The sequence below is a fragment of the Dermacentor albipictus genome, chromosome 6, assembly GCF_038994185.2.
Source record: "Dermacentor albipictus isolate Rhodes 1998 colony chromosome 6, USDA_Dalb.pri_finalv2, whole genome shotgun sequence".
Lineage (NCBI taxonomy): Eukaryota > Metazoa > Arthropoda > Arachnida > Ixodida > Ixodidae > Dermacentor > Dermacentor albipictus.
Genome location: NC_091826.1, coordinates 11429564 through 11442735, shown reverse-complemented (window position 1 = coordinate 11442735; position 13172 = coordinate 11429564). Strand labels below are relative to the sequence as shown.

The 13172-nt window shown below is 45.7% G+C and overlaps 1 protein-coding gene across 2 annotated transcripts in view; it reads right to left on the bottom strand.

The window, feature by feature from the left end:
• The window catches only part of LOC135914223 (A disintegrin and metalloproteinase with thrombospondin motifs like), a 279502-nt gene that overhangs the window by 26223 nt on the left and 240107 nt on the right, over nt 1-13172 (bottom strand). For both annotated transcript variants that reach the window (XM_065446973.2, XM_065446974.2), the window contains exons 4-7: nt 11055-11162; nt 8389-9280; nt 5496-5740; nt 3403-3507 (exon numbers count right to left, since the gene is read on the bottom strand). In XM_065446973.2, the coding sequence (XP_065303045.1) occupies nt 3403-3507; nt 5496-5740; nt 8389-9280; nt 11055-11162 (1350 nt within the window). The remainder of the gene's footprint in view (nt 1-3402; nt 3508-5495; nt 5741-8388; nt 9281-11054; nt 11163-13172) is intronic.

Genomic DNA, 13172 nt, shown 5'->3' with positions numbered 1-13172 from the left:
TCTCACTTTCTTTCTGATGAGTCCTGGTTGCCTGTTTATACTTTCAATTACCCTGTACTTGCTTGCCACATTTCTTGACCTCTTCCTCCATTCTGTGTCCACGTTTTTCAGATACAGATACTTGTGCACTTTAATCGTCCATTTATTTTGATCCACACTTCTGAGTCTTTCTTCAAAACCAATCTTGCTCTGCACTTCTCTGACTTCAAACGAGTTCCAACCCATGGCACCTTGCACTGCCTCATTCGTGGTTTTACCGTGGGCTCCCAATGCCAACCGCCCTACTGATCTTTGGTTCCCCGACATGACATCTGAGTTTAAGCACAGAATAGTACTTGCGAACGTTAGCGCTGGCACCATTACTCCTATCCGGATTCCCCGCACCGCCTCAATATTTATTGAGGCTCCAAAGTGCTCCGTTTCATTGTTGCTGCATTCCGCCTCCCCTTTATTTTTGGATTATCTAGGTGGGTGCTTGAGTAAGTCTTTTCTTCGTTTATGTATACACATTGCTTGACTAAGGGTATAATTCTCTGCTCAACTGACACCACGTAATTACTCGTCTCTTCATTGAAGATCATAATTCTCAATTTCTATGAGCTAAACTTAAGGTATAGGTTTGCCGCTGCGTTGTCACACGTATTCGCAAGTGTCTGTAAATATCTTGCATTGTTCGCTAGCACAGTGTCGTCCGCGTACATAAATCCTAGGACCTTCTGTTGCGCCATTTGTCCATTACGCATATATGATAAATCGAACCCTAATTTACTGTTTTCCAGTCGTCTTTCTGTGCCCTTAACATAAAGCATGAACAACAATGCAGACTGAGGACATCCTTGCTTAAGCCATGGTGAATTTCCACCACTTCATTGCATTTTTAGCCTTCCGATACAGTTTGTAACCGGTTATCTCTATATATCTCACTTAGCAGTTCCACGAACTTGTTATCTGTGCCACCGTGCTTGAGAATATCCCATAACAATTCACTGTGTACGTCGTCGCAGGCTCCCTTAATATCCAGAAATGCTATCCGCAAAGTACAAGAATGATATCCACATTATTATAACGAACTCTTCAGTCACTACGGTATCTGTCATAAAGTTGGTGCTCTGGTTATTTTACCAGCGTCTCAATATAATGTCGGCGATGGAGGAGCATTTCTGAGACGTGATGCCATGACACCTATAAAAAGGCTCCTGGAACCCAGGTTCTTAAGAACTGCTCCTGTAAATTGTATTCCGTTTGATATCTCACTTATACCTCACAAACACTAGCTAAAATATCAACGCTAATACAACTGCCTTTAAAAGGACCGCGGTTACCTTCAAATGCGACAATGTGCACCTTTGCAATCTTACTGTGCTCTTGCAGAGTACAGAACAAGAAAAGTGATAAAAATAGCAGCAGGACGCTGTGGGACAAAATGTTACGGCATTGCTCTCCGTAACGCACTTTATTCTACCCTTTTCTTTCCATGTGCCCGACAACGACTTTTAATAAGCACTGATGTGCACATGCCGCTGCGCTTCCTTCCGAGTGATAGATGCTAGAGCTATCAAGATGCTGTGTTGTTTTTTTATTAGCATTCTTTTCCTGCGCTTCCGCCGTCGATAAGGTACCCAAGGTTGTCAGTTCTACGCAGCCCATGGATCGTTAAAGTGCCGGAAGACGGGAAACGGAAGACGGGAGTTCCTTCTCGAAACTCGTGACTTAGTCAACTACTCCTGCATGAGTTTTGTCGTTGGTATCTTTCTAGGAAAGACCAATAATTGTTTCCAAAGTCCCTTGATGACTTATCAAGCTTCTTACTGGCTTCCTTCCAGATTTCGCTAGTTGACGAGTTCGACGGTAAAACATACTGCATGTGCATCTGAACTGGCAGTTTGCTGCAAATGTGGAAATTGTATTTGTGTGTGTAATTTTAGAATGTGGGGTTAGTTTATTATTGGTAATAGAAACAAAGCGTAATTCGAGGTTGCGATCGCTTCTTTTGACAGCCGTCAGCATTGGTGATTGTTCCTCCCTGCTGGACGACGTTCCACGAATTAAACTCATCAGTGGTCTGCCTAATTATCTTGGCTGACTCATGTACGCCCATAAAACACAGTTTGGTCTTTTAATGTATGTGGTTTCCATCGTCTCGAATCTCTCTGTTCTGTCCATATCATTTGTCCTACTCGATATTGTTTTTCCTAAATTGGTTCCAGGCGATGCTTATTTTCCACTCGGCATGTCATAAACAACAAAGTTTATTCAAAAACGTCATTGAAGTCGTCTTTCAGTTATACACCTGACAGCTTTTGACTAGAGATTCACTTCGTGCTGTCTTGAATAAGCTGGCGCAAGTGTTAAACGATGCCTCCAAAATGAAAAAAAAAACAATAAGAACAATTTTAGTGCGTGAAAATTACTCGGACGGTCAATTGGCGATTACATATCAGTATTCGCAGATCGCACCTTTATTTCCATCTGGTGTGCCGCTGAAAAGCAAAAATAAAAAATAAATGAAATGATCACTAGGCTTGGAATGTAGCCCTGTAAGTTAGGGTTGAAAATTTTCGCATCCGCTTCACTAATATCCCTCATTATTCCACGTTAAGGTTTGGGAGCCCTGCCGACTACTGGTGCATTGCATGACTAACTTCTCTAAAAGGTTAAACATTTGCATATGTATTTTCGAATTGGCAGAACTTGTAGCAAACTTGAAATTAATTTTGTATTTAATACATGAAGGATGGCTGGAATAGGTAGCAGTGAAGCAGTTTAATTGACGTGGATTGTTTACTTCGTTAGACTAACTCACACCAATGTGTCTGGCCTTTGGCTTTTTGTGTTTTCTCAAACGTACGCCAATGCTGATTAATGAAACGGCTGTTGATTCAATTTCTTGGTCTCATATCCACAGAAACCACTTCTATGCATAAACAAGATGTTTAAACAATATTGTTTATGCAACTTTTGTATTGTTCTGAAAGGGCGTATTCATGTGCGTGACTCCATCCCAGGCGATTTTCTGTGATGCACCGAAAGGTGATTTCGTGTTATTGAAACTGTAATTGTACTGGGGACGGGGCTTTCATCGAATACACTTTTTTCTCTTCTCACCTCTCACAGCACTAATAGAACCAACCTTACTGTAAACCACAATGTAGTCGATGAACTGTGGCTGTGGTATTTTCCATATCGCGTGCTAACGCCGTTTCCTTTGTTTTGTGCGAGACATGTACAGACCAGCTCAACTTGTTTCTTTGCTTGTTTGTTTACGGTATGCCGAACTTAGCAGACTGCTCACGTGTCGTGTACACAGCTTTGTCGATGCGTCACAGTGTAAATCATAATGGGTCATAACATTGACCACGAGGCTTCCGAGTGTGATCCAGCTTGCCAGCGTGCTGCACTTACTTGACCGTCTCCGCATGGTGAACCCTCGGCAGCTGGTCGATACGAAACGCAGTATCCCGACGAGCTATCGTAGCAAAACAGCTGGGCGCACACACGGGAGTCCTTCTGCAAGTTGCGGATCAACAGACGATAGACTTGAGACACACAGACGCACAATTCTATAAAACACGCATGCCCCACATGCATGAAATCCTACACAGAGATGAGTTTCTTTATTAGAACCAAGAAGGGTGTCGTATCGCTTTCTGAATGAGACCTTCCAAAATAAACGCGAGGCACATTTGTGCTGCTGGACCTCGTATGTTTCCACAGTGAATTTCAGATTGAACATTGGTTAACAAACAAACATGCCCTATTTTAGCAGTTTCTCATTTAAACTGTGGTCTGCTGGTACACATAAGGTTTTAAACATTTGTAGTGGTTAGTATATAAAAATCCGCAATAGTTGCGGCAACTTCAAAATAACAAATTTATGATGTATTGAATTAGTCGTCTGTGCATGCCTACGCTACGGTGCGCAGTTTCTTCGGGCTCTAGGTAGCCATGAGCCTAGCAGTAGCATTGATACCATAACGCAGCTTTACGTATTAACAGAATCAGTACTTTGCATACTGATGGTTAACGGTCATACAGTTCACCTAGAAATGATGCCACAAGTTGATTTCATTCACCCCCATTAGGAGGAGATTGAGCACTGATTGTATTAACCAAATTAATCTGGAAACAAGGGCAGTATGTCTGGTGCGGGTCCTGCTGTCAATAATATTATTCTAGGTTTTATATTAACGATGACAACCTATGTTTCTTCATACCTTTATCAATGCCCCGCATGAGTTCTTGCGATTCAAGTTGGGCCTATAGCGTTCGACTTTTTCCGATAGCAATGCTAATTCCTGTGTCCTGCTTCCCCGCATACACACACACAAAAAAAGTATCACGAAGAGAAAGGTGCCCCACCCTCCTTCAGAGAGGCTGAGAAACCTACAGCTCCAAATTCTGGGCATTTTATACGAAAATTGCGCGAGTGATGTGGGCGAAACGTTGCTGGCATCATTATAAAGTGCTTACTTCGCTAATATCATCAGAAAATGCTAACTTCGCTCTGCCGCTATTTCGGCACTCGCTGGGTTGAAATATTTGCACTATACCTGCACACAAGCCAAGCCCAGTGTAATGTTACGATTCTCTTCGATTCTATTCATTTCGGATTAAGCACCCCCATCTGATCACTGTGATTGGGTATGCGCAGCGCCGCTTGGGCCAATATTGAACCGGTGTGAAAAAATACTTGGAATGGAATCGTTACATTGTCCCTACCGAACTTTCGTCCACTCGGTGATTCACAACGGCGTTTACGCTATCCCGCAAGCAGATAGTAGATTCAGTCTGTGGTGCTGGATTGAGCTTGTTTGTGATATGCGTCCGAAGTCTAGTGTCCTCATCGAGTTAGCATAGAAGCACGACGTAGATAATGTCTCGCTCAATTACATTGCACTAACATAAATGAAATGGCCATTTCTGGCCTGGTCCATTGAAAGCGACCCTTTGGTGTAGAGTTCATTCAATAGCACTTCGTTGATTCTAGCCGCTGTGGAGCTCTTGAGCCAGCGAAAGATCATTCATGGACCTTCCACAAGGACACTTGTTCTTTCACACCTTAATCCCTCAATTACCCTTGAAGGGGCATTCGAGGAATTGATGAATAAATAAACATATAACGCCACACTCATCAAAATGCACAAAACTGGAGCCGCGAGAGCCTAGCTCATGTACTTGAAACTCGCAATGGCTGAGTGCATTATGTGTCCATACGGTCTTCCTTATAACCTAATGTTAGAAATGCGCGTTCATAAGGAAAATTGGAATACTGACACCAGTAGAATTTGAAGGTGGTCCAACTTGACTAATTTTGTTTCTTAATTTGGATTTGGGGAATACAATGAATAAGGACAACTTGACGCGCATATGACGCACAAGAAAGGCCTCGCCGGACTTGATGCTCTCCATAAGAGAGACCACGCTGGACAACGCCAAGTCACTAGAGCGGCCTTCTATCCGCCTTTGTCCTGCTCTAAACGAATGTGCATACGTACGAAGCAGGCGGTGGTTCCCCGATCTCTGCGGCACTGGTCGTCGAGGCTGAGCATGGACCCCGGCAGCATGCGTGCGAGCAGCTGGTTCTCGTGCGGGTAGTTGTAGAGGCAGGTGGCCGTCTCGCCCAACAGGAAGTGACGGAACTGCTGCACGCTGCACGAAGACCAGCGGAAGCCCCGCTCCGTGTGCCGCAGGTCGCTCATGATGAAGCCGTCCTCCCAGGGACACCGCTGGGCGCCGGGACCTGAGCGTGTGCGGGAACTCGCGTTTAATCATCGCCGCACCATCATGGGGTATTCCTTGCCACAGTACGAGTGAAGTGTTTTTCCAATAGATCTCCGAATACTTATACCGTGAACCGAGAATGGCGACCATATGTAGGCGTGGAAATTTCGTCAGTCTACCTCACTCTGGCGCTTGTGACCGCGTATTAAGTTGCTCCAGTCGTCTATACCGAATCGAGACAACTGTTCTCTGCCGAACTATGGCTAGGATGGCTTTCAGGAATACATTTGCTTGCCCATCGGAATGACTGACAGTGCTGCCTGTGACAGTTGCGGCAGCGAGGAAACTATGGAACATATCCTCTGTTATTGTTCTGGCTACATCTCCAGAGATAGTCGCTCGTGACGGCGTTGGCCCACCTCGATATCCGGCCGCTTTCTGAACAGACGATCTTAAAGTTCCGGCTGGTGCGATTTTCACACCAGAAGGCGGTGAAGGTGCTTGAACGACTGTGACACTCCTGCGTTCCTTTGTGTGTGTGTTTTTTCTTTCCCTTTTCCTCTCTCCCACTCTTTTCAGGTGTGTGCACTTTTCTTTCTTTTCCTTTTTTTCCTTTTCTTTAGGATCTTTCTGTGTCCCCTTCCCCAATGCAGGGTAACAAATTGGGTATCTATCTTGTGGTTTACCTCCCTGACTTTCTCATCTCTTTTATCTCTCTCTCTCTCTGTCTGTATGCTCCAATCGTGTACTGGTTGTCTGCGTTGAGTGTAGCATAGCCTGGCCAAATACTCTTTCTTTAATTTCACCTAGAATAATAACCACACTTATGTTTTAAATCGCGCCACCTCCTTTTTATTTTTGACGTTAAGGCAATGATTTTCATCTCCATCTCTCCTTCTTGTGCTCAGCCTTTTTTGAACACTATTTGCTATTCAAGAAAATTCTGAGTTAGTACTTGCACAATACATTTAATACACGCTTTCTTTTTAAAGCTATTGGCAGTTTGCGGCTATGTAGGAGGGTCTGCTAATTGTCCCGCACTTCTTTTCTACGCAAGTTGGTTTACTTCATACGTGATTGTACGCGTATAACATGAAGTTACGTTGTTACCACACGTGTCTCCCGTCTCTCCATAATGTTCCACCAGAACGTCAAACTAGACAACCGCACAAATGGCGTGCCAGTCATTCCTCATCCAGCAAAATTCAGCGCGAAACTGAGGATACTTTTGACGCGTTCGTATGTTCCGGTGCGATGCCAACGAGAACGTCTTTGCGCGAATCGCAAAGAACTAGTGTAAGCGCTGTCAAATGTCGTCGGTAGCATGAACTATAAGAAAGAAAAAAAGACTAGGAAGCAGCGCCACGTGACAATTTTCAAGACGTAATCTTCGCCCTCTTCGACGCACCTCTTCGAGGTCTCAGATCCATGATTTAAACGACGTTCACCACGTTGCAAGGTATTGTTAAGGAGCTCGCTTGACAATGTCCTGCCGTTTTGAAAGGCGAAGTTGCAATATATATATATATATATATATATATATATGTGTGTGTGTGTGGAAGTTAGCCAGTGTAAGTACCAGGTGGCTACCTGCTGCGGAAAGGGGTAAAGGAACAAAAAGTGAAAGCCGCCAAGGCAACCGAAAGCAAGCGGAAGCGCCCACGTGAGAGGTGACCAGGGCGAAACGTAACTGGTCGGCTGGAAGCCAATGAGAAGAAATTTGTAGAGGGTGATTGATTCAAAGGAAAACCCTAAATGCCACTCAGGACAGCGATAGATGACCGGACGGCAATGACAAGATTACGGTGATAACGGCGGCAAAGACGAAAACGACATGACGATGATTACGACTATGAGATGGTGAAGCTGTCACGACGGCTTACCCTATGGACACCGGATCGAGTCCTCCGTGGCACGAAGCAGTGTGTATGGGTGTTTTTTTAGGACTTCTTTTCAGGAAACATGTTAACGGTGATAAAATTATACTTGTGATGGGCGCTTTGAAAATTCCGCAGAAGTGCTCTAGAAGCTATCTCCGTGTATACAAAAAGAAATGCGCGTGAGGAAGATCCAGCAAGGCGCTGGTGAGCTTCCGACCATTTCCGATTATGCGATCCAATCTTCAATTGCCCAGCATTGGGTATCTTGCGGAATCAAGTGTAGGAAACGTCAATATTCGTCTTTCGCCATTTCCTGACTCGTCGTCGCATTGCTTGTGGCACCAAAATATTTTGCCGTAGTGAACAGGGACATCAGTATTCGTATTGAAATTGTTGCGTAGGCGCGACATGAAGCTTTGTTTTCCTTCTCAAAGTCGGATGAGAGTGCTATTTAAGCGATATAACCTCTGAAATGGCATAGAAACCGAAAGAAGCCTACAATAATATTTATCGCGCATAATTTTACTCGCCTAGAACGAGTAAAATTTGAATATATTGTAAGCACTATAGACCTAGCATATGACGCCTTTTGTTTGAGCGTAGAAAAAAACGTTGTCGACTCGAACACACAGACTTTTGAGCAATGTACGGGTGTACTTATACTACAACCGGTAGTGTGAGGAGTAGCAAAAGTTGCGCGCCAGCTGAGAAGAGCTGAAAACATGGTGCGTTATACCACGTCACACGTGCTTTCAAGGCATACATTGCTTTAATATTCGGTCGTTACCTCCGAGGTATCCAGGCGCCGGCGACCCGTCGTGGACGCATCCCAGCAAGTGTCCGACCTCGTGAGCAGCCACGATGATGCCCGAGAAACCTCCGCTGTCTTCGATGATGGCCACGCTGTTGACCTTCTCCAGCCGCTTGTTGACCACGCAGGCGCCACCGACGTACGCGAACCCTGCTGTACCACGGTTGCAGCGGCCACCCTCCAGATGCCGGCGGCACATGTCCAGCTTGGTGACCACCACTGCCAGGTCGTAGGTAGGCAGTCGGTCCTCGCGATACAGATATTTTCCCATGTCGGTCAGCGCTCCGGCAACGTCTATAGCGTCCTCGTTGGGCGCCCTGAGCCGATTTCGCTCCAGGTAGGGCGTTGCGTCGCGGTCCTTGGCCACAATCATGCCCGCCAGGCTGATCTTCACCCGCGGACTGGAGAGCAGCCGATACCGCAAGTCGACGCCATTCCAGAAGCTGACCAGGTAGCGCTTGATGTCCGTGTGGCTGCGGCCGTGCAGGAGGTACGTGTCGTAGTCGACGATCAGCAGGATCTCTGGCCACACCGTGTCCGGGTCGGAGGCCCGCCGTCGCCGAGACTTGCGACCCAACGGTGCCGTTGTGTTCCTGTTTCTCACGATCCTGTACCTGAAGATCGCGTCGTCTAACTGCGCGTAATCGCTGAGTGAGTCACCCTTGCCGTCGTCTCCATTGCCAGAAGTCGACGACGACCCCTTGCTGCCGGGTCGTTTGAAGACCACGTGCCTGGGCGAGCCGTCGTCCTCGTCCAGGAAGCCCTCGTCGTCGGCGCTGCCCCTGACGTCATAGTAGGTCTCGTCCGTGCTCACGTTGAGCCGCGTCGGAAGAGGAGAAATGACCAGGTCTTCTCCGAGTGTCCCTTCCTGGAAGTGGAATCAGTTAGTCGTTCGCGAAAACCAATCATTCCGCTCTAAATATCGGTCGTCCAGCCATATAATAATGCAGTGCTTCTTTGCCGGAAAGACAATCCCCGTACGAGCGCTAGCGGTTGTTTATGCATTTGAGTTATATCTATTTATTAGGGCAACACTGTTTCGCTTACTAATAGAAAACATGTGATTTACTGTAAACAAAAAAATGAGGATATCTTGGGCTTGTAGATCAAAGTAAACATTTGTGTGGGCTGTTCGACACCGTAGAACTTCCGTTAACGTGAAGTTGATATTTTCCTCCTCCTGAGGAAACAAGGTTTTGCAGAAGGGTTTAATACCATTGGTACCCGGTAATTCATAGCAAGCATTGCTGCTTCGTTTATTTCTCCAGCTGGAACAACTGCGCAGCTTTGCTTTTTATTCATTCTTCAATCAGTTTGATATCGGCCACAGGGACTGCCTCATGACTCGCACAGTCACAACGTCTGCTGTGTCCTTGAAATGCATTTCTTACATTAATATGATGCATAAAGCTTATTAGTTTTTATTTATTAGTGTAGAGGGTTACTTGAATAATAATTAACGATTATTGTTCCTTTCATGCTATTAGACCGGAGATTTGTTCGCGAGCTTGACGTTTTTCTAATCTTTGTTTGTTTCTTTAGCGTTGCTGTATTCATTACCATAACGTATTCATACGTCTTTTATTTAGTGCCTTTAAGAATACGTATTTAGGTATGCACGCTGTGAACTGTCCAGCTAAGAGCGCAGGAGCACTGCAAAACGATAACGTTAGACAGCTGGCACAAAATTTCTTGGAAGTTGAGGACTATGGCATAGTCAGAGAAAAAATGATGGGGAAGGTGTTAAGAATACCGACGGTAATATATTTTTGTCTATAGATTATGCGCGCATAAAGCGTTTGTTTTGCTTCTATTTTTCCACTCATTTTCACGACCACCTAAAGGGCCACTTTATTCATCTCACACGTGCCTCTATATTCGCAGAGCTTGTAGCGATCGGGGTTACTGCATTGAGTTTGTAGAGCTAACGATTGATGTTTTTGTAACATTGAAGACCCCGTAAGCGCACCACGCAAGCGCACCACTAGAGCGTAACACTCTACGCCATTGCCTTTCAGATGCGCCATTTCCTTGAGTTGTAACGTGCCGCAAGAGAAGTGTGCATACTCACCGCTACGCGTGCAAGCCTGGCTATGGTGGTGCCTCGTCGTAATCTCCCTCTCACTGGCCTTTCCCAAAATTTACTACGAGGGCCAGCGAAAAGTGGATGCTAAATTGTCATTTCTCACGCAATGGCAGACAAAAATCACATGCGTGACTCACAGATCACGAGGAAAGCTACTTGGCAACGTGACTTATTGGAGATCGTGGTTGACGTTATGGCTAATGATCTATAGTGAGCTCATGCGCGTTAGAACTCGATAAACCTGTTGCGTGATCTCAGCCAAGGGGGAAAATATGGCGGACAGGAATGCAGGACAGCCACAAGAGAAGCGCTTGAAGGAAATCCCGAACGCTGGCACGAGAGGCCACAGGAGCTTCATGCAAGGACCTGTAAGTGGCCAGAACGAGGTGGAAAACTTAATTGAGGGTGGGTGTGCACGAGGACCGTTCTTGGTGGTGGCTTACGCGTGCCACCGTGCGTGCGTCTGTATTTGCATAGCAGCAGGGTGAAAGGTGAGGGTGGTGGCTTCCGTTCCAGCTGGCAGAGTGTCATGCGTGGCGACAACACTGTGTCTCACCATGCGAAGGCGTCCCAGCTTGTCTTGGCTCAGGACGAGGGCGGCCATGTTGGTGTGGTCCTGGTAAGCGCCTGCTTTGGACCAGAGATCATCGGGCACCTCTTCATCCTGCATAACACGCGGACGCCCAGTTCAAGTTAGAAGGAATGCATAAATGAGGTGTCGTCCATTGCATGTTTTGTAGAGAGAAGAGTTTATTGAAACGCCCTATGTACCGTCAAATGCCTTTGCCCACAAACAATCCTCCTGCTTGTAAACAAAGAGGCGTGCTACTGCGTAGAGCAGGCAGGTAGAAAGAGCAGAGGAATATACAGGCACTCCAGTTTTAAAGGCAATGTCTTTCTTAGCGAGTTACCTCCATTTCGTTTTTTTATTGGCTATGTATCTTCATGGCGTCTTTTGTGGGCCGAACGCAAAGGTAGGGCATGCTAAATACAAACAGAACGAAAACAAACTAAAGCGACGATACGTCAATTACAAACTTTGCAGGATCAACATTTATTGAATGACTTTGGAAAATTTGTTACATGGTTTAAATTTTTAAAGTCGACCAGCGGGTAAGACCAACAGCCCAGTGAGCATCCTTTCCATAGCTAGCCCAGTCATGTGTGGTGCATAAAAACGGTCAATTTGCGTCCATTTGGCTCATGTCCCAAGCTGGTCGTGACAGTAGGTGCAAGAAGCACCATCGGTTAGTGGCTACATAGTATAGGTATCGGGAAAATGCGGAAGCTGAGCTTGGACTCATAGGAGAGAGGTCAGAAGAAAAAATAAAAGTTAAAGGATGTGGACCGACTCAGTTTCGCAGCTTCGGATAACACAGCAGTTTCACGAGAAACAGTTTATGGAATTAGAAATGGCTCCACTTGCAACAATTAATTTGTTTACCACCTACGAACGCCCAATAGAGCACGTGGGATGCGTGTGCCGATTCAAGGAAAACCAGGAAACAGGCAAGTGGCGTGCCGCTGTGAGGGCAGCACTTGTCAGGTGGTAAGCCTATACGTAGCATGCTACCTTGGCAAGGCACTCGAGCCGAAATCGCTCAAGTGTGGCGTTTCCGCATTGTGAACGACACAGCCAACTGAGGTAGCTCAGCGTGTCGAATTTAAGACAATAACAGATCTGACATTAATATTCCACCCCTGTTTCATGATCCCTAGCTCCGGTCACTGGAAATTTTTTGGTCAACGCTTGTTCTCAATGGAGCGCTATATCAATTCAACTCGAGGATTCCCGGTATGTTACAGGATTGCTGTGGATTTCTTGCCCGGCTGGTGATTTCGCTGACGATGCAACCGTTTGTCCGAAAATAATTACTCATGTCATTGCAAATAGCATCATGCAAAGATTGAACTTTTTCATTATAATTTTTCATTTAAATCATCGCATGAAAGGTAACTGAAGATCGGGACCGGGTAACTTGTGAGGAAAATTACCACTTTGTCTTTCCCGAATATAATTTCTCCTTTCTGTCTCCGAGTTATGTCACTTGTACGTACCGATGATCAAAGTTCTTGCGACCACAGCATGCTTTCATTTTTGCTGTCTATTGCTTCCGTTGACACCTAAAAAGCTCATTTGCGAAAGGAGTTTGATATTTTAGGCCCCCAGTGCAGTTTGTGCCAAAATATTTCTTAACACCATGTGCACCATTCCCACCTATTTGGCAGCTAAAATTCCCGATCTCCCTTTCTTGCTCCGCAAGGGCTGAGTGTCACGAAGGGCACATTCCTCCGCTGCGTCATTTTGCAACGACGTTATCATGGTGCACCGTCACTGGGCTTTACCCCGCCCCAAGCCTCGTCCTTTTTATCTTATGGCCCTCGTTGTTAACATCCTGCATGTTCATTTCTATTCGGATGAATGGCTTGCACCATCCGGATCCCATTAATTCTTCAGTCGACAATCGATCATTAACCACGCCCCGTCATAAACACATAGGATCAATGAGTGGCGCCAGCCGTCTACAGGCCGTCGTTTTGAACGTTTTCCAACGGACTTGACCATTTATCTTTCATGTCTACTGTCGACATCTTTCATAAATGCATTCACTTTTCTTTGTTTTGGTCGTTATTTACAGTTCAATTCGTCTGCGCTAAAATAACGTGTGGGGAT